Genomic DNA, 24,374 nt, shown 5'->3' with positions numbered 1-24,374 from the left:
CAAAAAACAAACAAAAACAGGCTCCTGCATTAAGCTATTATCATCATGGAACAGAGATTCTCCTTTACCAGAGGAAAAAAGCCTTCCAGGATGAAATAGGAGAAAACAGATTTGGTTTAAAAAATTCAGATAAAAAATTCTCATGAAAAATTGAAATAATACACTTCCAGCTTTCATTTTCACTTTTTCTCCCTCCCTAAAAGGAAGAAAGCACTGTACAGTTTTTTAATATACACGTTTTTCCATGACATTTGTTACTATAATATGCAACCATTTCACGAACGTGAATGAATTAAACCTCAGTATACTTCATAGGCGCCAACTCCATGGGTGCTCCGGGGCTGAAGCACCCACGGGAAAAATATGGTGGGTTGTCAGCACCCACCGGCAGCCCCCCTATCAGCTCCCCCCACCCCCCAGCGCCTCCTGCCCGCTGGCAGGCCCCACCGATCAACGCCGCCCCCTCCCTCCCAGCACCTACCGCCTGCCACGGATCAGCTGTTTTGCAGCATCAGGAGGCGCTGGGAGGATGGGGGGGGGGTGAGTGAGGGCGCAGCGCGCTCGTGGGAGAGGGCGGAACTGGGTGGGGAAGAGGCAGGGCCGGAAGAAGCAGGGCAGAGGTGGAGCATTGCGGGAAGGGGTGGAGTGGGGGCAAGGCCTGGGTGGAGCCAGGGAGATCAGAAATTCAGCGCCTATGCTACACTTCTCTGAGGTAGGTCAGTCCTGGGTTGTATTCCCAGCTCAGCCACTAGTCTACTAGGTGACAAGTCACTCTCATAGGTGCTTCAGTCTCCCCAGCTGTAAAATGGGGATAATGATACTACCCTGCTTTGTAATCAACTGATAGAAAGTGCTACATAAGAGCAAGGTATTATTATCCCCCCTCATTTTACAGATGGAAACACTGTGAGGCTTAGAAGGATGAAGTGACTTGTCCTAGGTGGGAGAGTCCAGGTCCCAGATTCTACTTAGTGCTTCCAAAACTTTTTTTTTTATTAATTAGTTAAGAGTTCAGGGTCCAACTAAGCTGGTACCATCCTGGCACTTCTCTATTAGTTCCACCAGCTGCAGCAGAAATTATCATTAAAAAATGTACATTGTTAGCCCTGGTTGTGAAGAAAACTTTTCGATTGTGATTCAAAATGGTGCCATGTGTTTCTGCAGAAAACAGCCTGAAACAACAGCTCTGAGAGAGTTGCTAACTGAGCCCTCTTTCATCTCAATTTCATCTGATTCCCAGTGGTGGCAATTTAAATGTCAATATTGTTAGTTATTTCACTGCTTATCATTTTATAGCCAAAACATCCAGATTGTGGGTGAAGCTTGTAAAAACTGGCACTATCTTTCCCATGCATCCAACTACAGATCATCACTAGCATTTGAACCACAATCTCCTATGTCTGGGCAACCAGGAGCCCACATTTTAAGGTCAGGGCCTTGTCAGCCAACAAAACCCACAGGTAGCATTGTACCAAAAAAAAAAAAAAAAATCCACAGGGAAAAATCCACAGACCTGATTACCGTCTCGTGACAAGTATCTCTTCTCTATGACCTGGGGGATGCAATGAGAGAAAGAATTTAGCAGGTGTGGCATGTACATACCATCATAATGCAATTAACACTTTAAAGACATCAACAGTTGGGATACTCCATTCTCAAATGACAAATCCTGACTCCAGACTGCCTGTGCTGGAGGATGCTGTGGAAGCAGTACCCTCACTACAAGGGGCAAGAAGGAGCAGCTCATATTGCTCTACTGCAAATCCCTATCCCCGCCCCCTCCCAAAAAAAAAAAAAAAAAATCCTGGCCAAATTCTGGTGTTTGTACGAGAAAGGTGATCCCCTGGCTCCCCATTGCCATCTCCATCCCCTCCCCAGGGAGCACTAAGTGGCTTGACCAAAGCATTCCCACTTCCAATTTGGCTATTTCCAGATTTACCCTGACGTTTTTTCTCTGGGGAAGATGGGTGGGAAATAAAGCACTACGTTTTATTCCCCCAGGTTTGTTTTAACCAGGAATAGCAGTGTTGGGCATCTATATTTAGCACTCACTTCAGTGCTAGCAAAGGGCACTGCACACCCACCAACCTGCACAGGGACAATGGATATTTGCTAGTGCACTACAACACTTTAAATTTTAGTCCAGTTTCATTGTTCTAAGCAGATACCATGGACAATGTTTCACACAGAACTATTCTCAGGAAATCTCCAACACTGAAGAATAGCTACTCAATCCCCCTTCCCCACCTAGAGATTACAGAATTACAATCCCAGAAGTAATCAAATCTCAAGACATCAATTGCGAAGTAAATGAATGAGGAAAAAGACAGAGATGAACATTAAGGCTGGGGAAAAGTCACAGGAGGCTGAAGAGGAGGCTGTGAAATCCAAAAAGTCATGAGCCAGCAAGCTGGGGCAAAGTCTCACCCAGAAGTGAGAGGAGTTTCAGTGACGGCAAACCACGTGTACACATGGTATAGGATGCTAGGTTTTACCCCAATCTGACTGGTTTAAAAAAGGAGTTACAGACACTTATCCCTTTTATTCATCACTCTCTCTTCTAAGAGGAAGAGTGTTTCTACGTCCTTGACGGAGGTCCCCTATATTGCCCTGATACACAGGCAATCCTCAGACTTGTGACACAATTGGCTCCTGACAATTGCGTCATAAGTTGGAACCACAATCCACTCCATTGCAGGACCAAGCATCATAAAGTCGAAACCAACGTCGTAAGTCGAATCAGGATGTCAATTCAGAAACCTTATAAGTGCCGTTGGTCGTAAATCGGACGTCATAAAGTTGAGAACTGCCTGTACAACACCCTGGGCATCCAGCATCAAAGCCTCCATCCTTGTAGCTGAGAGCTGGACAAGAGTCCTTTCACAGTAAGCAATTATCGCTTTTGAATCAGCTGGAGGGTTATTTCAGAGCAACATCAGTTGCTCCCTTTTTCCACTTCACAGGCTACATGTAGACATAGATTTCAAGGCCATAAAGAACCAATATTATCATCTAGTCTGAGCTCCTGTACAGCACATGCCATAGAACTTCCCCTACAAATACTTCCTAGAGCAGATCTTTTAGAAAAACATCCCATTTTGATTTAAAAATTGTCAGCAATGGAAAATCTACCATGACCCTTGGTAAGTTGTTCCAATGGTTAATTAGCCTTACTGTTATATTTACACTTTATTTCCTGTCTGAATGTGCCTACCTGCAACTTCCAGCCAGTGGATTGTTATCCCTTTCTCTGCTAGACTGAAGAGCCCATTATTAAATATTTGCTCCCCATGTAGGTACTTATAGACTGTAATCAAGTCACCCCTTAACCTTTTATTTGTTAAGCTAAGTAAATCAAGCTCCTTGAGTCTATTACTGTAAGACATATTTTCTAATCCTTTAATCATTCTCATATCTCTCTGAACTCTCTCCATCCTTCTTTGATTGTGGACACCAAAACAGGACACAGTATTCCAGCAGTGGTTGCACCAGAGCAAAATTCAGAGATAAAATAATCTCTCTACTCAATCTTGAGATTCCTGCTTATGCACCCAAGGATTTGGCCACAGCATTGCACTCGGAGCTCGTGTTCAGCTCTTTATCCACCATGACCCCAAATCTTTTTCAGAGTCACTGCTTCTCAGAACAGAGTTCCCCTCCTGTAATTATGGCCCGCAATGTTCCTTCTAATTTTTTACATCCACGTGCGGAATAAATTTTACGTGCACCAATATGGAGGTGATGTGTGGCAGAGGTGGGGTCGAGGGGTTCAGAGTGTGGGAGGGGGCTCAGGGCTGGGGCAGAGGGTTGGGTTACAGGGGGGGTGAGGGCTCTGGCTGCAGGCTCTGAGGTGGGGCCGGGGATGAAGGGTTTGGGGTGTGGGAGGGGCCTCAGAGGTAGGACAGAGGGTTAGGGTGCCGGGGGGGGGGTGTGTGTCAGAGCTCTGGCTGGGGGTGTGCGCTCTGGGGTGAGGCTGGAGATGAGGGGTTTGGGATGCAGGCTGCCCCAGTGCTGGGCCAGGGGAGAGGCGCCTCTCCCTGGTTGCGGCAGCTCCAGGGCTGGGGCCGGGGGAGAGGCGCCTCTCCCCTCTCCAGTCTAGGCCCTTGTGGCTGCACGCCTGCACGGCCCTTGATAGCCTGCTGTGCAACTGTGCAGATTAGAGGGAACGTAGGTGGCCTGTATTCTTTGTTCCTAAATATTTACATTTAGCCCTCTAAAAATGCATAGTGTTTGCTGGCACCCAGCTTACCAAGCCATCCAGATCATGATGTATCAGTGACCTACCTTCTTCGTTATTTACCACTCCCCCAATTTTTGCTGCTTCTGCAGTGCTCCTGGCTCAAGGAGCAAAAGGGCAGAATCAGACATCAAATCCAGACTCCAGCCCTCACACTCATTCTGTTTCCATGGGTGAATTTCAAGAAGCGGAGATGATTAGCGGGGTAGAACTAGCTAGGAGTCAGGCATCGTGCAGTAGGGACCGACAGAACATTTCCCATTCACCGCTTAATTTTTTCATGTTCTGGGCTCCCCATATAACTCAGACAACAAAACTCAATAATGACTTACACAACCTCTGCTGTCAGAGTCTTCAGTCTCATCTAAAACGTGACTTAGTTAAATTAAACTAACAAACTCTTTGGCAAGTCTGTAATGCAGACCAGTATTAGACTGAAAAGCTTTTCAGGGCAGGGACTGTTTGTTATATGTTACTCCTGGGGGAATTCTGTGCCAAAAAATTAAAAATTCTACACACAATATTTTAAAATTCTGCAAATTTTATTTGTCAAAATAACACTATATAATCACACCAGTTTCAATTATTTTGGTAATTTATTTCAAAATACCGTCACCAGGTATGTCTGTAACAATACAGACACACACAAAAATTCTCCCAAAAAGTAGAGAGTTACAGAAACCCCTATGACAACCCACTTCCTGTTTCTCTGCTCCCTCCCCCCCAAAGCCCAGCCAGGGGGCCAGACACCCACAACCCCTCCCGCACAGAGCCCAGCCATGGCCCGCCCCAGCCCAGACACCTACCCCCCCCCCTCAGAGCCCAGGGATCCAGAAGGAGAAACAGCCTGATGCTCAGTCCCAGGTTTGTGTGGAGTTTCCTCTGCGCTGCCGTCTCCTTCCCTTAGGGCATGCGAGGAACTGCAGCTGCTAAGAACTCTCTACTCTCTCCCTTTCCCCCACAGGGTTTTCTATGCGCAAGCTGGGCTCTGCCAGGTCCAGCAGCCCCTAGTGGCGGCCAGCAGCACAGCAGCCCATTTCTGTGGGGGAAAGGAAAATCTGCGCAAAAAAAAATTTCTGCAAAATTCTGCATCGCGCAGTGGTGCAGAATTCCCCCAGGAGTAATGTGTGTGTATAGCACCTAGCACAACACCTAGCCCTGGTCCATGATAGGGCTCCAAAGTGCTATTGTAATACAAATAGTAATAAATAAATAAATAGATAATTATTTAAGGGAGATTAGTCTGAGAACCACCCAAAGCCATTTTCACTTGCAATTTCACACAGGATTTGAACCCAGCTCTCAAGAAGTGGCGAGTGAGAGCAGGAGCCCAACTATGCCGTTAGCTCTCAGTATACAGACAGGGTTAATTACATAAAACAAATACAACAAATGTAATTGAATTTGCATCACCTTATCAAAAAACCTGCTGAGCTTGACAGCATTGGATGAGCCTGCAGCCAGATAGCGGGGATTGGTGCAGTCCTGGAACACACAAAAGGCAACTCACAATTAGGAACCATGTTATGCAACATTCTTTAAGGAGCAGGAAAGCTACTGAAAATAACCAGGTACTCAGCACAACTCTTCATCTTAAACAAAATGTTTTCTCAAGGTGCTTGATTTCTATAGAATGCAATGACAGGCCATATCGGTGTCACTTTAAGAACGGATAACCTAATAAGACGTGGCTTGGTTTTCAACCATTTACAACAGTTGAAATATTTGGTTTTGCTGCAGTTAGTCAACCAGCAGAGGGAATACAAGGAAATCAACAAGCCCTCTTCCCAGAAACATGCAGACATGACCATTAAAGCAAACATGGCAAACCCATACTGACTTCTGTTCCAAAGCCATTTGGAAGGACATGGGGGAAAGAGGGGGAAAAGAGGAGATATCAGTGACTTCCAAATGGAAGAGGACAAAACTGATTGGGAAATGATTACAAATCAAAAGTTTCAGTCTTTTAAATAGAGTTCTACTCACAAGAGGTAGCTTCACCCCATTCCCAAAACTGTGTGTTAAAGGGAACTTTAGAAGACCCACTTCAAATGCAAAATCTAAACTAAGCGGTTTATAACAAGCAGCAGCCTAGCATGTTTTAAAGGCACGAGAACAGAAACCGGAGGTCTGTTAATAGTACAGCAAGAGGTGCCCTCCACAGCAGTGGTTCCCAACCACTAGCACTGGGGCATCAAGCTCTAGCTCCTGGCACTCTAGTCTCTCCTCCCTCCCTTTATGTTGAGTTGCTATACTAGGCCTCAGAGCACTACTGTTACCCACTTCCCATTTGACTGCATGTACTCCTGTAACAAAACATGGTCTCCTTGTTCTAGGGTTTAGGGCAGCTCAAGTTCATTTGCAGGCTGAAATACACACAACTGAATGGGTGGTTGTGGGCACAGCTCATGTCATAGTCTGAAGTGGCCTGAGTAGGCCATGAACCATTTGTCTACAAGCTCTGCAGAATGATGTGGTTAGGGTAGCTCCTAGGATGTTGTGCTGAGGAACCAATCAGCTGATAATTCACAACAGCAGCAGCATTGTAAGAATATTATGAAAGTATCGAGGGTGCCCAGTAATCAGTAGAAACAAGGAGGCCTTCTTGTTGAGGAAGTCTATGGGGAAGACTTTTTCCTGGCAGTGGCTGCAACTTCCAGAAGGAACAATTTAATGGTAATGAGAACAGATCAATCTCAGACCAACTAATGATTTTCCTCACATTAAAATGCAGAAATCATCAATGTGACTGGTGAGACAGAAATCCAGATTCCCTGTTTGTACCAGTACAATTGGAGTGCCTCACACCATGAAGTTTACTGACAAAGGAAGTCACTCTGGATGTTATCCTCTTCAAAACCAAAGAGGCACATGGAAGCAAATACATCAGAGCAGCTTTCTATTCCATGTTAGAGAACTAGTCCTCAGTGCTAAATACAAGACAAATGATTCTTGATACTGATCAGCTACTAATGGGGTTGGGAAACCCACAAAGAAATAAATCAGCCAGAATTTCCTGTAGAGTCCTGAAGCATCAGCTTTGTAAACATGAACTAGAATTTGACACTTGCCTATTAAAAGAGCTGACAAAAAAAAAATCTTTAAAAGAAAATTAAGTGAGCTAGGTGCTAAGGAAAGGTGTTGCTTTTACAGCCCTGGAGACTGAAACCCTCTGTTCCCACAAAAGATACAGAAGAGGAAGCTGTCCCCATAGTGTCCTAGTGATGAGTCTCAATCTTGAACTAAAGACTCATCTCAAATCATTAAGAGGGAAGTCCAATCTCCAAAGCTGGGAAGCAGGCTGAAAACTTCAATACTATATCTGCATTCCCCAGACTTAACTTCAGCCAACCATTATACATCCAGCCACCGATTTTGCCCAGGAAATGGTATAGATATAAATGGGTGTAGTCTGTATTTGCTCAAAAGAAAAGTCAGTGGCAGAACCGAGAACAGCACTCCCAATCCCCTAACCTCTAGGCCATCCTGCTGACTCCTCACTCCCATCTCCTTTCTATAACTGAAAGACAGCTACTATTTCTCCATGGTGCTAGCAAAGGATATGACTAACCAACACTGTAAAGTGACCTCAGTGTGACTGACCAGGCAATCACCAGTAGCCTAGTTCCTGTAATTGGGATCTCATAGTTCTCTTTGCCGGAAAACATCATGCACAGTTAAAGAAAAACAAACTTCTGGCAAAAATACTAACCAGATTAATCTCTTCTGCATTGAAATCCTCAGCCAGGAAAGCTGTTCTAGTCAAAACTTCATTGCGCTTAGTCTCTGGGATCTGGTCCAATTTGGTTCCTATCACCAGCAGTGGAATCTGGTTATCAGCAAACTGTTCACGGTCATAGTCCCTGTGCAGTGAAAAACAGAATAATACAAACCTAGATGAGTGTGACAGCCCGTCAAGCCAGAAAAAGGGAACCATTGCCTGCCCTTTCTAGTCTAGGTGGGTGGGAGATTCTTGGATACTGTGTTCTGACGGCCAAGCGTGTTTTGTGTCCTGGGCTTCGGGGAGGGTTTCTGCAGTTGATTCACACTGCCTGTTGGGAGATTTAGAGTGGAAACAGATATGGAACTAGTAATTAGCACCTGAGACATGGGTTGGGGCTTTTGTCTGAACAGGACAGGGTGGGAAGCAGCAGCTAAGAGATGAGCTGGATCACAATGCATGAGCTGGAGAAGAGCAGGAAGGAAATGGTAGCTGAGAAGCTGGTTGGGTCACACTGCATGTTTGAAAGGGAGAGGAGGAGAAGAAAGGAACCAGCAGCTGGGTTGGGTCAGGGCTTCAGTCTGGCAAAGGAAAAAGCAGAAGTAGCTAGCAGGCTGATGTGACCATGTTACAAATCAGAGACAAAAGGAAAAAAAGGGAGGATAAATGTGGATGCGATGCAGAATGCTGCTGCCCACGGTATCGGAAGATGCAATGCAGGGCTAGATGGATCATTGGTTTTACCCAGTATGGCCATTCTTATGTTCACACAAACAAAAGAATGATACCATATCACTCCCATCATTAGAGAACTACCCTGATTCCCCATTCATTTCAGGACCAATTCAAAACTCTTCTGCCATAGTTTGAAAACTCTCCATTAATTTGTTTCAGCTGGCTTCACAAGCCTTTTCTCTGTCCCACCACGTAAACTAGTGAGAGAGCCTTCTTCTTTGCAGCCACATAGAATGTGGATTTTGGAGGACACACCTCCACCCTGTGTTTTTAAAATAGCAGCTGTGTATCTGTCTGCTCCCCCCCCCCCACAATTCCACTGCTCTCACTCTCATCTGTGAGATTTTTCCAGGGTTTGAAAATCTTCCCCCTTATACCTGTAACAAGGAACAGGGGAAAACAGCAACGAATACCCAGTTAGATGGTGCAGCACTGCTGAAAACATATTCTGTGAACAGATTTCTTTAGCAAGGCCCCGAAAAATCCTACTAAAGAAATCTGCAAGATTTAGTGAGTTTCATTACTCCTCACACAAAAAAAGCCAGGTAGGACATGGAAACAGCCACATTTTCATGAGGATTCCTGCTAGATGGCCCTGAATGCCACAAAGCAGGCATGGAAGACGTTGAGGTAGCAGGAAATGTACCTGTTCCCAAATAAGCCTTAACAGATAGGGAAGGAGAAATATAGAGACATTCTCCCCTGACCCCAGGCTACTCCCAGAAAACCCAAGGATCTAGCAGCAGTGGTTCTGGAGATGGAACAGCAGTACCATTTCTCTTACACAGTTCCATAGCTCTTCTCAGCCTTCCCAAGTACAACCTCGCCTGAGAACTCTGCACTTGGTCAAACTTCCTGTGGATTTCAAGTGACTCTAGTCATAAGGGATGAAGAGTAATATGACAGCTGGAGTCATGTGTCTGATGCTGTGTGCATGTTGTACACTCACCCATTCGTCACCAGCACGCCAGTTGGAGCCACATCTCGGTTAAGTGCTTCCAATGACCATCGACACAAGTTCTGGGAGGACTTCTTGTTGGTTAAATCATGCACTAATATTATGCCTAAATAGAGAGTAAAGACAAGACATTCCTTAATCATAAAATATTCTCCTAACCTCACCTATACAGGATTCACAGACCAAGAAGCTCTGGAACTGAGAGAGGAGAGAGCCCCACATGGAGTCAGGCTGAAAACATTAGCAAGGAGGAACTGTTTGGTACTACTTTAAATTGACTTGTCACTATGGAGACATGGTTAAATGTGTTATAGTTAAATGTGACCTGAAGCAAGAGGGTGGAAGGATTGGTTTTGTGCCCCCTTTTTTTGTGTGCTTCTTAATGGTGTATAAAGTAGGGCTAAAAGAACCTCCACCCATTTTTGTTTTAACGTTGGTTGTTTTTTTTTAACTTTAAAAGTATCAGGATCGCCAATTTTTGTCTTGTCTTTTTCTTAGGCATTTGAGTTAAAAAGGCATAACAAAAACCACAGAGTTTTAACAATGTATCTAAAAATCCTCTTCCTTCACAATGAATTAGGTTGCAATTGTTTTAGGGGCAAGGCTTGTAGCCCTGCCCATTATTAAGATTACCTGACAGTTTCCTTTATAAAACCCTGTTTTCAGTTGCTTATAATTTTGCCAAACTGTAACCATTTGGGCTGAATTTTTCCATGCTGGGTGTCTGTCTCAGGCTGAATGTAGAATAAATTTTGAATAGTTCAACCAATTTCAGTAATTTCCAAGAACAAGGCTAGGGAAAATATGTTGTTTTGCCCGTGTTAAAAAATATCTGGTGAACTTTTCTTTGAGAAACTAGTGCCAGCATGCTTTGGAGCAGGGACTTGCCTTTTGTCATTCTTGTGAAAATCTGCCCAAAGCAGGCCATACTATAAGCCTTTGGAAAAAAAACCCAAAAAACCCCATAGTTTGCATATGCTCCACAAAGACTTCTTAAATTTTAGTAGCTAAATTCCCTGAAGATTTCATCCACACTGGGCATGCATGAGCCTAGGCTGAGCAGGATCGTTCCCCGTAATTGCAGCTCTGGACTACTGCAGGCTGGGTCCAGGTCCGAGCACCAGAACTGTGAGCAGGTAGCCTGTCTCTCCTGGGATTTCAATGACCCTCCTGCTGGCCACAGGCAGCATGGAGGAGGAAGCTGCTTCATTTAAATGCACCGGGGATACAGGACAGACCTTCTGGGGAAGGGTGTGGGGGGAAGTAGATTGGGACTAGGAGCCTTGATGTAGGTGGAAACTGAGACTGGAGCGTGGTAGGGGGGGAAATGGAAACTGGGACTGAGAGTTCAGATGGGAGGGAGACTAGGATTAGAAGCTAATGAGGAAAGGAATGGGGAGACAGAAGTTGGCGGGGAGGGAGAGAAAGAGACTAAGTTTGATGAGCCTGGCTAGCTCAGCTGGTAGAGCATCAGACTTTTAATCTGAGGGTCCAGGGTTCAAGTCCCTGGTCAGGCTGAGGGGCCTTTCCCCCGTGGTATCCTCCTACAACTTTAGATAGTGTCTCCTCAGGACCCTACTTGACATTTGGGGGGAGGGATAGCTCAGTGGTTTGAGCACTGGCCTGCTAAACCTAGGGTTGTGAGTTCAATCCTTGAGGGGCCATGTAGGGAACTGGGGTTTAAAAAAAGAAAAAAAAAAAACTGCAGGGATTTGTCCTGCTTTGAGCAGGGGGTTGGACTAGATGACCTCCTGAGGTCCCTTCCAACCCTGATATTCTATGATTGGATGAGGAACTGGAGGACAGGGGAAAAGACTGAAACTGGCTGGACAAGAAGTCGGGGAAAAGGGGATACTGAGATTGGACAAGGAGCTGGGGAGGAAAACTGGGACTGGGAGCCAGTGGGTACAGGGAATCTGCATGTGGGAGAGGAGGCAGTGAGATAGATCAGATGAAGAGCCAGGAGAGGGAGAAATGGAACCTGCTTGGGGACAAGGAGCTGGGGTGTATGGTTAAGGTAACTGGGAATTGCTGGGCAAGAAATCTATGACTGGGAGCAAAGACTGGGACCATTCCTCTGCTGTCAGCAAATATCTGTGAAATCCACTGGCAAAGTATCCCATCCTCCTCTAGTGCTGGTCCACATAGAGGAGAATAACCTCTACTGTTATCAATTACTCCATTAGTTCAAGTGGCAGAACTCTGCAGTTGATCTAAAGGTTCCAACCTACCCATGACCCATGTGGGTATAAATATGCCACATGATGAATTTTCTGTTTTTCAGTTTTGTTTTGTTTTAAATTTAGAAAGTTACACACAAAACCCATAATTAATAGCATTACTTTGGGGGGAAGTTCTAAGGCCTGTGGTATACAGTAGGGCTGACTAGATGATCACAACGGTCCTTTCTGGCCTCAGAACCTATGAAAATTTATGAAAGTTACAAAGTCAAGGACTCAAAAGTTAAGAATTGCCAGAATTAAAGTTGCTGGTGCAATCATAATTTAGCCCCCTTGTGCACATGAATTATGATATAGTCTTCAATTATTTCATCACATACTGTTTGTTCCACATGATCCCAGCCTGATTCAGTTCTCATGAAGGACCTTCTCTGAGGATGAAGCAGGACTGTGCAGTGATGGAGACTATTGTCTGTTGGGCCCCTGCTTCATTTGTTGCAGAAGCCTGGAAGGCGTGTGGTGAATTAGGCAAGAGATTGCAGGAAGAGAAAGGATGGTCTCATAGTTAAGGCAGTTGATGCTGCCCTGAGAACTGGACTCTAGCCCTGCCTCTGCTACATAGTTCCTGTATGGTACTCAGCAAGTCACTTAACCAAACCAAACTTCATAAGTGGTTATTAAGGCATGTATTCCTCAGGTTCTGGGTGCCCAAATTGAGTTCTTGGGGTCTGATTTGCAGAAGTGCTGAGCATTCACAGCTGCAACTCAAGTCAATGGGAGCTGTGCTTTGAACTTACAAAGTGCTATATAATTCTAAGTACTCTGGAAAAATCAAGTCCTAGGGATCTCCAACTGGGCAAAATTATTGGATATTTTTTACCTTAATCTCACCGTATTTCAGTTCCCCAGCTGTACAATGGGGATATTAATACCCCCTTGTCTCACAAGGGTGTTGTGAAAATAAACTCATTAATGTTTCTGAAGCACTCAGATATGAGTAATATCCGTGATGAACACCAAAGAAAAGCACACGAAGAAATAAATAGTTCAGTCTTCAGAGCAGAGTTTGAATAGCATGGGGTAAATAAGACCTATGGCTACACGTTGAACAATGAGAAAAAAATAAAATAGTGACTAGCTGCTCACTGTGTAAGTGCTGTCCATTCTACACCCTGAATGAGCCAGGAGTCCTGTAGAAAAAATAGTATGTGATCATAATTAAAGACTGTATCATAATGCATATGCACAAGTAGGCTGAATTAAGGTTGCACAGGCAACCTGAATACTGGCATTTCCTAACGACTGTGTGCTTGACTTTGCAACCTTAAAAAAATAGTCTTTTATCGTAGTTTTTTGTATGTAATAATATATATGATGTCATACTCCCAAAAATTGTCCATTCTTCCATAGAGTCACAGAGCAGACAAGACCTGATTTTCTACTGTTAAACAAAAACCTTTCAGCCTTGCTTCATACATCACAAAGGGCAAACCCCTAATTTTTCATTAGCAGATCATTGTTAAGGTCGCAATCACATTTCCACAATAAGCTCTCTTTTTTCCCCCCAAACTCCTAAGAAGACCTTTCCAACTCTAGATAGGTGTGGGAGTTTGGGGATAGAAGAGAATTTACCCCAAAACAAGAGGTGAATTGACCCAGCTGATTCTGAGTTACAGTAATCAGAAAATGATGGGCTGGATTTTCCAGTCTGCTACATTCACTTTATGCAGCAAAAGGTGAATATACCCTGCTGGATACTCCTCCTGGTGAATTCCGCTTGTGTAGGGGGAATCTCTTGTGCAAAAGAGATGGAAGTGGCAAAACCAACTCCTTCACCAGCTCTTCCACCCTCTCCTGCCTTTCATAGTTTACCAAATGGCGGGTAGAGACATGCATAAATAAGATTTCCTGTATTTAAAAAAAGTTAAGCTTCTGGTCCTTTTTCTTGCGAAGATCCTTCAAACTGTAAACCCAATGGTAGGAAAAATTACAGGCCAGTCTCACTAGTTGTTCTCTTTGTCAGACACCCACCTCTCACAGCTGGAGCTCCTCACTCAATTTGCAATTCCTGGCAGCAGCCAACACCTTCTTCTTCTCCCAACCTCCTGCCAAAGGAGACAGGAACTTGTGGACTGCCCCTAGGTTTCTCCAGAATTTAATATGTAATTTAATTAAAAACATGGAGAGAGCACTGAACACCCACATGCACATCCCATCATGCTAAGACTTTTCCATTTGTTCACAACATATGCTCCACAGTTGTGGAAAGCTTCTTTCATGTGTGTTCACCTGATCTCCCACAGACCTCACCCATCTTACACACTAACATTATGGCATCTTTCCATCAACACACCTGCCAATACTCCAAGACCATGCTACAAAGGACCTTTCCCAATAGTGCCAGACAGGATCAAACAGAGTCATTGCACCCAGGATATTTGACAACCTTCTCTCCATCCAGTGAGGCCCACTGCACAAGCCCATTCTCCTGGGAACAACTACTCAAAAAAGGACAGTACAGAGACATGAAGCCTGATACAAGAGAGACCTACTGTGATGGGCACCCTTCCGGGGTGCCACCTGATGTGCTGGGGTCCCACTGAGCCCACCTGTCCCACCAGCCTGGATTCTCTTTACTCTATGCTGCTGTGACAGGCTCTCAAGTCCCCTTCCAGCACACACACAGGTAGGGACACACCCAGCTGTAGAATCACACAGAGTTTGCAATCAGCTGTGTGTGGGAGGACTCAGCTTGGGGAATTGCTCAGCACTCTGGTGCACACACCCTCTGGAGTGTAAATCCAAAATTATATTGTCTTGTGCTGTATAGAGATTTATATAGCATAAGCTTGTGAAATTTGCCACCTCCCTCAATGTGGAGGAAGATATGCACAGCTTTATGCCCCCCCCCCCCATCATGAACTGCACAAACTGGGTTTTGGAATAAACAAAAGGCAAGTTTATTAACTACAAAAGGTACATTTTAAGTGATTACAAGGGATAGCAAACAGAACAAAGCAGATTACTGAGCAAATAAAACAAAACACGCAAACTAAGTTTAATACACTAAGGAAGACTGGCTACAAATAATAATTTCTCACCCTAAATGTTGTTTCAAGTAGGTTGCAGAGTTTCTTGAAGGTAAGCGGCTTACAGTTTAAATCTCCAGGGATTCCTTTTACAGGCTGATCTGTCTGGCCTGGGCTCAACCCCCACCTCCCCCAGCTTAGTTCCTTGTTTCTTCAGGTGTTTTCAGCAGTCTTTCTTGGGCAGAGAGGCAGTGGAGAAGAGCCAATAATAACTCACTCCCCAGCCTTAAATAGGATTTGCATATGGTGGGAATCTTGTTTCCCAGTTTTGACCCCCTTCCCGTGGAAATGTACCAGCATTTCAAGATGGCATTCTGTACCAGGTGACATGATCACATGACCCTGCAATGTCAAAGCAGCATCCCAGGAAAACTTCTCAGGAACGAGGGAGATTAGTATCTTCAAAGTCCTATTGTCCTTCCCAATGGCCCATCCAGGCTGATTGCCTACTGTCTAGTGGGCATTCCCCAAGTACACACACAGTTGTAATTGTTACATAGTCAATATTCCTAACTTCAGATACAGAAATGATACAGGTATACAAATTGGATAATCATAACCTTCCCAATGATACCACACATGACCCATTTTGGATAAAACCTATCTCAGTTATGCCATTTTCATATCATAACAGTATTTCTATGAAGATTATGGGGCATAGGGTCACACCTACCACCTACTGACTGTTCAAAACCCATCACCTGTCCACAAACCAGCAGATGCAACAAAGCCACAAGGACTCAAGTTGAAGTTCATGAACACCAGACCTGTAGTAAACAAACAGCAAACCACACACTACTTCATCAACAATGAAGCCCTCAATACAGCCTGCATAATCAAGGCCTGGATGGTTTAAACTGCAAGCCCAGTGCCTCTGAAACTGAAGTTTTTCAGCCCATCATAGGCCCAGAAAGGACAAGAAGTCAAGACTGCATTCATCTTCTCTTCTCACATCAAATCCAAGAGGCACCTCAGTAAGACAAAGTCAGTGGAATTCATTTGTCTAACGATCTAAACCACAGCCAATGCTAATATAGCTTTCATGCTTATTTGCAGACCTTCAAAGACTAAAGGTTTCATAAAGGAGCTGACTGATACTTTGTCGACAGTGGTGTTGAAATACCCCAGACTTGTGAGGAGACTTCAACATCCTTCAGTTGGAAAAGCCCAAACTTTCATGTCCTCATTTGCTTCTCTATGTCATCTGCAGTCTAACCTACACAGGGCGTCACATTCTGGATTTGGTGTTGGAGAGGACATGCTGTATTTTCATACCTAACAAAGAGGCTGAATCCCTGTGTGACAGGTTCGGTCACAGAGACTCCCCTCAAGACTGTCACTCGATGAGCTGGGATAGCACTGAGAACAACCCTCCTGCCAGAACAGGGGCCCCTCCACTCCTGTCTTGCTGAGCTAGACACTCCAGTCACCTCCAGCACAGACCCAGAGGTTGGGCCAGGCCTCTCTGCAGTTCACTGAAACTGAGATTCACTCAGTCCAGGGGCGTAGAGCTTTCTGCGCCAAGGCTACAGCGCTGCAGTGTCAGTGTAGACACCATGGCAATTATGGTGCTGTGATTGGCCTCCGGGAGATTTCCCACAATGCCTGTTCTCACCTCTCTGGTAATCGGTTTGAACTCTACTGCCCTGCCCTTAGGTGACCAACCATCAGCCCCACCCCGTAAATTCCTTTGCAAATTTGAAAGTCTCCTTCCTGTTTGCTTGGCGATGCATACCGTGGTCTCAGCGCATCTTTCCAGGTGGCCATGCCTGCTCCACGCACCAGGTGTTCCCCTGCTTGGAGCAATGCCGAGCTGCTGGACCTCATCGGCATTTGGGGAGAGGAAGCTGCGCAGTACCAGCTGCGCTCTAGCCATACCAATTATGATACCTACGGACAGATTTCACGATGTATGATAGAAAGGGGCCATGACTGGGACACATTGCAGTGTAGGGTAAAAGTGAAGGAGCTGCAGAACGCCTACCATAAGGCATGGGAGGCAAACTGCGCTCCGGTGCTGTACCCACGAGCTACTTGTTCTACAAAGAGATGGATGCGATACTCAGTGGTGACCCCAACTCCACTGCGAAGGCCCCTGTGGATACTTCGTTGGCTCACGTGCCAGTCGAGAGTGGACCGAGCCAGGAGAGGAAATCTTGGACGAAGAGGGGGCGGGGGACCCAGAGGCAGAGGATGACTTGGAGGCCAGAGATGCATGCAGTCAGGAGCTCTTTTCTACCCTGGAGGAGCCTAGCCAGTCACAGCAGTCGGAGCTTGTCGAAGTGCAAACAGGAGAGGAGGCCCCTGATAAGTGGATCTGATTTTGGGAATTGATGAAGCGAGTTGTTGGGGGCAGGGGGGTTACAGGAAGCAGGCTTGTCTCCCACCACATGCCTAGTCTGAACAGTGGAACGGGCTGTTGATAGACCCCCTCACTTCACGGGAATCTTCCTCAGAGATCTCCAGGAAACTCACGTGGAGATACTGGGCAATTTGCTGCTGCAGGTTCCTCGGCAGAGCTGCTTTGTTTCTTGCCCCATTAACGGTAACTTTCCCACGCCACTTTACTGTGACGGGGTTGGGGGGGGGGGCATTGCTGCACACAGGCTAGCTGCATAGGCGCCACGGTGGAAGCTGCAGGCTTGGAAAAGACCCTCCTTTGATTCCCTGCTCACCCTCAACAGCGAGATATCTTCCATAATGATCACCTCCTGTGGAAAGTGTGGGGACAGAAATTATCATCAGGCCCATCCTACAGTGCTGACTCTCCCCAAGAGCCACGTGTATAGCAGCGTCCAGGAAGAGTGATTTACCCTGCCCCTGCAGCTACTCACCATTTTGGGGGTCTTGTGGCTCATGTGTGCTTGCCTGGGGTCAGCCAGTTAATGACAGGTGTGACAGTATGGACTGCATTTTAAAGCATTGAATCACTGTTGTCTGTGTTGCAAACAATATTGCTTCTGTAAAATGTTGCATTTAAACTTCACAGAGATGACCTTGGGAGGCAAGCCTCCCTTATCGGTGGCAAAACGGCTGCACAGAATTAGAAAGCATCCAAGAAGAACTAAGGAGGACTTTCTGTGTGAGGTCATGATGCACTCGGCCTAGAAACAGGAATTGAGGGAGTGGCGGGACAGCGAGAAGGACAGAAAGGAGAACGCAGCACACCAGAAAGAAGCCACAGAGCAGCTCCTAACATAAGAACATAAGAATGGCCATACTGGGTCAAACCAAAGGTTATCTAGCCCAGTATCCTGTCTGCCGACAGTGGCCAATGCCAGGTGTCCCAGAAGGAGTGAACCTAACAGTTAATGATCAAGTGATCTCTCTCCTGCCATCCATCTCCACCCTCTGACAAAAAGAGGCTAGAGACACCATTCCTTACCCATCCTGGCTAATAGCCATTAATGGACTTAACCTCCATGAATTTATCTAGTTCTCTTTTAAACCCTGTTATAGTCCTAGCCTTCACAACCTCCTCAGGCAAGGAGTTCCACAGGTTGACTGTGCGCTGTGTGAAGAACTTCCTTTTATTTGTTTTAAACCTGCTGCCTATTAATTTCATTTGGTGGCCCCTAGTTCTTATACTATGGGAACAGGTAAATAACTTTTCCTTATTCACTGTCTCCACACCACTCATGATTTTATATACACCTCTATCATATCCCTCCTTAGTCTCCTCTTTTCCAAGCTGAAAAGTCCTAGCCTCTTTAATCTCTCCTCATATGGGACCCGTTCCAACCCCCTAATCGTTTTAGTTGCCCTTCTCTGAACCTTTTCTAATGCCAGTATATCTTTTTTGAGATGAGGAGACCACATCTGTACACAGTATTCAAGATGTGGGCGTACCATGGACTTATATAAGGGCAATAAGATATTCTCCGTCTTATTCTCTATCCCTTTTTTAATGATTCCTAACATCCTGTTTGCTTTTTTGACTGCCACTGCACACTGTGTGGAAGCCTTCAAAGAACTATCCACGATGACTCCAAGATCTCTTTCCTGATTAGTTGTAGCTAAATTAGCCTCCATCATATTGTATGTATAGTTGGGGTTACTTTTTTCCAATGTGCATTACTTTACATTTATCCACATTAAATTTCATTTGCCATTTTGTTGTCCAATCACTTAGTTTTGTGAGATCTTTTTGAAGATCTTCACAGTCTGCTTTGGTCTTAACTATCTTGAGTAGTTTAGTATCGTCTGCAAACTTTGCCACCTCACTGTTTACCCCTTTCTCCAGATCATTTATGAATAAGTTGAATAGGATTGGTCCTAGGACTGACCCTTGGGGAACACCACTAGTTACCCCTCTCCATTCTGAAAATTTACCATTTATTCCTACCCTTTGTTCCCTGTCTTTTAACCAGTTCTCAATCCATGAAAGAATCTTCTCTCTTATCCCATGACAACTTAATTTACGTAAGAGCCTTTGGTGAGGGACCTTGTAAAAGGCTCTCTGGAAATCTAAGTACACTATGTCCATTGGATCCCCCTTGTCCACATGTTTGTTGACCCCTTCAAAGAACTCTAGTATATTAGTGGACTCCCACTACCCACTGCACTCAACACCCATCCCTCAGCAGTTTGGCCCTGCTGAAGTACAGCACTGGGTGCATTGTACTCCAAAGGAGAAGGTTGGGTATGATCCCTGGACATACACAAATCTGTAGCTGTCCTGGGACCCCTCCTCCTCTTGAGAATTTCCCTTTCCCCACACCCCCTTCCCCTCCCTGATGAATTTTTTCAATTGACTCCTCCTCCAGTTGTTGTCTTTTAATAAAAGAATTGTGTGTTTGGAAGCAATCTTTATTCTATTAAGTGAAAGCAAAAATAGCAGTGCAAAGCAACATACAATAATGTTAAGGTCCCTTCTTGCATCATGTGCACCAATCACCTCCTAGCATTATAAGCACTGCAATAAAAATTAGTGGCTTTCAGCTTCAAATTGCTGCCTCAACGCATCCCTGATCCTTATGGCCCCGCACTGTGCCCTTCTAATAGCCCTGGTCTCTGGCTGTTCAAACTCAGCCTCCAGGCGCAGAGCTTCTGCGGTCCAGTCCTGAGTGAAGCTTTCACCCTTCCCTTCACAAATATTACGGAGCGTACAGCACACAGCTATAAGCATAGGAACATTGTCATCGGCCATGTTCCGGAAGATGCATTTGTCATGTACCTTTCTGGACCAGCTTGTGTTAACGCCCACGGTGATCCACAAGTGTCTGGAGAACCACTGAGAAATACCCCTTGCGATTAATGTACTTGGTGGCTAGGTGGTCTGGTGCCAAAGTTAGAATGTGCGTGCCAACTATCGCCCCTCCACAGTTAGGGAAACCCATTTGTGCAAAGCCATCCACAATGTCATGCACGTTGCCCAGAGACACAGTCTTTCAGAGCAGGATGTGATTAATGGCCCTGCACACTTCCATCAACACAATTCCAACCGTCGACTTTTCCCCTCTGAACTGGTCAGTGACCGATACGGGAGCAGTCTGGAGTAGCCAGCTTCCACAGTGCAGTCGCCATGCACTTCTCCAGTGACAGGGCAGCTCTCATTCTTGTGTCCTTGTGCCGCAGGGCTGGGGCGAGCTCATCACACAGTCCCATGAATGTGGCTTTCCTCATACGAAAGTTCTGCAGCCACTGCTCGTCATCCCAGACGTGCATCACGATTCGATCCCACCACTCAGTGCTTGTTTCCCAAGCCCAAAAGCAGCATTCCACTGTGGTCAGCACCTCCATGAATGCTACAAGCAATCTCATGTCGTAGCTACTACGCGTGGCGAGATCAATGTCGCACTCCTCTTGCCTTTGTAGTTTAAGGAATAACTCCACTGCCACTCGTGAGGTGTTGGTCAGAGCAAGCAGCATACTGGTCAGCAGTTCGGGAGCCATTCCTGCAGCCCGAAAGAGGCAGGGCACGCAGTACACGAACCGCTGAAAGATGGCGCCAAATGCAGACGGAAGCACAGGGATTGATGGGATGCAAAGCAATGCATCACAGGGCATTGGGACTGGACCCAGGATGCCCCACAACCCCCTCCGCCTTCCCACAAGTCTTAGCAGCAAAAGAGAAAAAGGTGCTGTGGGATGGCTGCCCAGAATGCACCACTCTGAATAGCCCTGCAAGTGCCGCAAGTATGAACACGCTATTATGCGGGCAGCTGTCAGTGTGAACACTCGATAGTGGTTCCCCTCCTGTGTTCTCTGAGCTGCACTGTAACTGCCGGTGCTGTAACTTTGCAAGTGTAGACGTGCCCATGGTCACGTGTCCTGTGAGACCCCGGCCTCCATTCTTCCTGGGCTGGCCCACACATACACAGGAAGGTTTGCAAGTAAACAGAGCCATTTCCAGTTCATTGATTCTGAAGCACCCTTAATGGCTTTCACTTAATATGTTTACATCAGTAATACAAATTTATATCTTATTCTCTTAATTCCAGACATAGAAATAATACATGCAAATAAATAGGATGAACACTCAATAGATTATAAGCTTTGTAACGATACCTTACAAGAGACCTTTTGCATAAAGCATATTCCAGTTACATCATATTCACATTCATAAGCATATTTTCATAAAGAATATGGAGTGCAACGTCACACCCTGCTTTAAAAGCAAAAATCAACTCAGTCTTAACTACAGAACCCTGGCTGGTACCTCCATAATAAATAAATAAGTAACCATATGCAATTTTCCATTATTTTCCCAAAATAATGCTAAGAACCATAAGTGACAGATGACTATCACATTAAGGTACTACTGAACAGCACTCAGATACCATTATAAGAAATATAGACTAAGAAGCTGAATAAAATAGCATGTTTCGGACAAAATTTTAAAAATGGTCATTTTGGTTGCCTCAAGTTTTTCAGTGAACACTCCTGCTTTGTTTCCAACAATGGCATAAAATAACGAGATACAGGATATTAAATATCGTATTATTCCAATTAGCGCCTTCCTTTTTTTTCCTACTTGAATTTAAAGGATGATATTTTATGAATTACAAGAATATAAATCAATGTTTCATAGCTAGGATACCATTTTCCCAATGATATAAAGTATTAATTCCTAATTGTAGGTGGTTGTGAGATTCAGCTGTTAAAAGTTATTTTGCAAATGAAGTGAAAAAAGGCATGATGGTAATCAGAATGTTTTATGGGACAACAGGGTGGATAAAAATCAATGATTTTTTTTTAAAATCAAAAGAATCTGATTTTTTATTTAAATTGGATTTTTTTTTATAAAATTATTTTTGAGGGAAAAGAATACATAACATTGTTGTTTTAGTTAAATAAAACAATTTAAATGTCTGTCTGGTGATATTCTCCTCCTAATACAGAATGGCAAGAAAATCCTCCAAATATTAATGATTAACGTGTTGAATTGGAGATATTTATGAAGTCATTGGGAGGTGAACTATCTGCTTCAATTACCTTTGGTAAATGAAATAACCAAACAATCATTCATTTTCTGATATAGCTGTAAAACTAATCTGAAAACTTTTCAAAATAAATCACTGTTTAAAAATGTATAGTGTGTACCTTCTAAAAATGAAACATACACATCTATCTCTGAATTGTGAAGAATATGTATTAAGGTTGTAACAACCAACAAGAATGCACTTTTATGTAGAAAACCATGATTAAATCAAGTCTTCCTGACTAGTGATTTAAATCAAATCCATCCTGTGGGACAATATCTCACAGTCTGCCAGGGCTGGAAATACTTGGCAGGACTAGTGCAAATGATTTTACAACCAATAAATTTTACTTAGCATAGGTCCTGAACCAGCCAACAGAAAAGAAAAAATGTAAGTCCCTGTATGTCTATGAGGCCTGGAAGAGTGAAACATGTCTTCATTACTGCACACCTAGCCTGAGGAAACCCTACTGAAGTTTCAAAGACTCCCTATTGTGTTAGTTCTGGAACACAGGAAGGCTGAAAGAGAGTGAGATATTGGATTCTGCTCATTTGCATATCATTACTCAGAATGGTTTTCCAGCTCACAGCTGGCTCCAAACAGATATATTTGACTTAAGGAATCTATGAATTCTTTCCGGTCTAATTTCTTTTTTTTAAGTGCAGATATTATAATAAAACCTGGGTGAATCCTGACTCAAAACCAACAGTGACATCTCACAACAGAAAGTAGTCGGAAACAAAAATGGATTTATACCAAACATACTTTACCATTCACAGAGTTGTAAAACACTGCCCGTGTGCTTTTCACGCTACTAGCACTGCCCACTGAACCGCCAACATCCCACAACTCAATGTAGTAGGTCTTCTCTTCTGGGGTCCCCTCTTTGTAGTCATGAATCTGGAAAAAAAAAAATCAATCCATAAATAAGCACAGTATCAATTGCAGAAGGCGATCCACACAATGCTGACCTCAGCTGGAAGGGCAAAAATTCCGAGTGTTGGAACAGTAACTTTTAATCAGAGTACATGGAACCATGTCACAGTATACTGTGAGGCTATCAGATCTCACAACTACACATGTCTGGGCCAGGTTAGTAGACCTGCAATGGACACCATGGTGCTTCAGGAAGCAGCCTTCCTGAGCCAGTAGAGGGCCTTCTTCCTTCAGAGATATTGGTGAACCTAAATCCGCACTGTGATGCTTAGGGGCACTCTCCTGCTAGAGCAGATGAAAAAGTGAGGTTCTGACCTCTTGTAGTCATTAAAGGACATATGGTAATAGCTGCAAGATTAAGATTAGCACTGGTGTCCTGGCAAAAGTCCAGATCTAGTTATTATCTTCTGCCTCTCTAAATTCTCCCTGAAGTTTCAACTGAATTCAATAGCCATCACTTTTCCTCCTAAAGTCTGATGCATAGTTTTGCTCTGCACTATTAAAAACAAATGCCACATTTCTTTTCCCAAAAAGTTGGAAATGTGCTTTGGGATCCTTTGGAATGAAAGATGCTGTTCAGACATTAAGACAGTATCATCACTAGCCTCAGGCAAAGCATGACACCTTGGAAAGAATGAAATATACAATAGGCACGGGAGGGGATGTTTTTCAACCACACCATGCGAATGGTTGCTCATCACTGAAAACTTCCTCATAAATTTCTAGATTCCTCAAGCCATTAGCTTCTGCTGTCAGCAGCCTGTAAAAAAGGCAGCATTTCACAGACATCCTGCTCTTTAATGACATGAGCAAAACATTCTTACATGATATAAACAAATGAAATTAAATCCTTTTCTTTTATATGTTTGGCTGGCAGCATGGCATGGAATTAAGCTATATGTGGAATTAAGCTATATGTGGCAATTGATTTCCAGGGAATTTTGAAGAGTTTAGTTTAATTTAATGTATTCATCTACTGACACTGAGTTCACCACTCAATGAACAGTAATAATAATACAGTTATATCCATTATAATATGATGTGTTCTATAAAGGACACATATCTAGGATTTTTAGATGGTACCATTGTAAAGC

General features: G+C 44.3%; 1 protein-coding gene and 1 non-coding gene across 2 annotated transcripts in view; one reads left to right on the top strand and one right to left on the bottom strand.

Moving 5' to 3' along the window:
• The window catches only part of RABL3 (RAB, member of RAS oncogene family like 3), a 30,253-nt gene that overhangs the window by 2,655 nt on the left and 3,224 nt on the right, over nucleotides 1-24,374 (bottom strand). Inside the window, exons 3-7 of the mRNA XM_024202445.1 lie at nucleotides 23,115-23,244; nucleotides 9,643-9,757; nucleotides 7,950-8,100; nucleotides 5,651-5,722; nucleotides 1,514-1,552 (exon numbers count right to left, since the gene is read on the bottom strand). Of these exons, the coding sequence (XP_024058213.1) occupies nucleotides 1,514-1,552; nucleotides 5,651-5,722; nucleotides 7,950-8,100; nucleotides 9,643-9,757; nucleotides 23,115-23,244 (507 nt within the window). The remainder of the gene's footprint in view (nucleotides 1-1,513; nucleotides 1,553-5,650; nucleotides 5,723-7,949; nucleotides 8,101-9,642; nucleotides 9,758-23,114; nucleotides 23,245-24,374) is intronic.
• On the top strand, nucleotides 11,096-11,168 carry TRNAK-UUU. Its single transcript has one exon. It is a non-coding gene; the product is annotated as a tRNA-Lys (tRNA).

Source organism: Terrapene carolina, unplaced genomic scaffold, assembly GCF_002925995.2.
Source record: "Terrapene carolina triunguis isolate 2854851 unplaced genomic scaffold, T_m_triunguis-2.0 Scaffold242, whole genome shotgun sequence".
Lineage (NCBI taxonomy): Eukaryota > Metazoa > Chordata > Testudines > Emydidae > Terrapene > Terrapene triunguis.
This window is presented reverse-complemented; position numbering and strand designations above follow the sequence as displayed.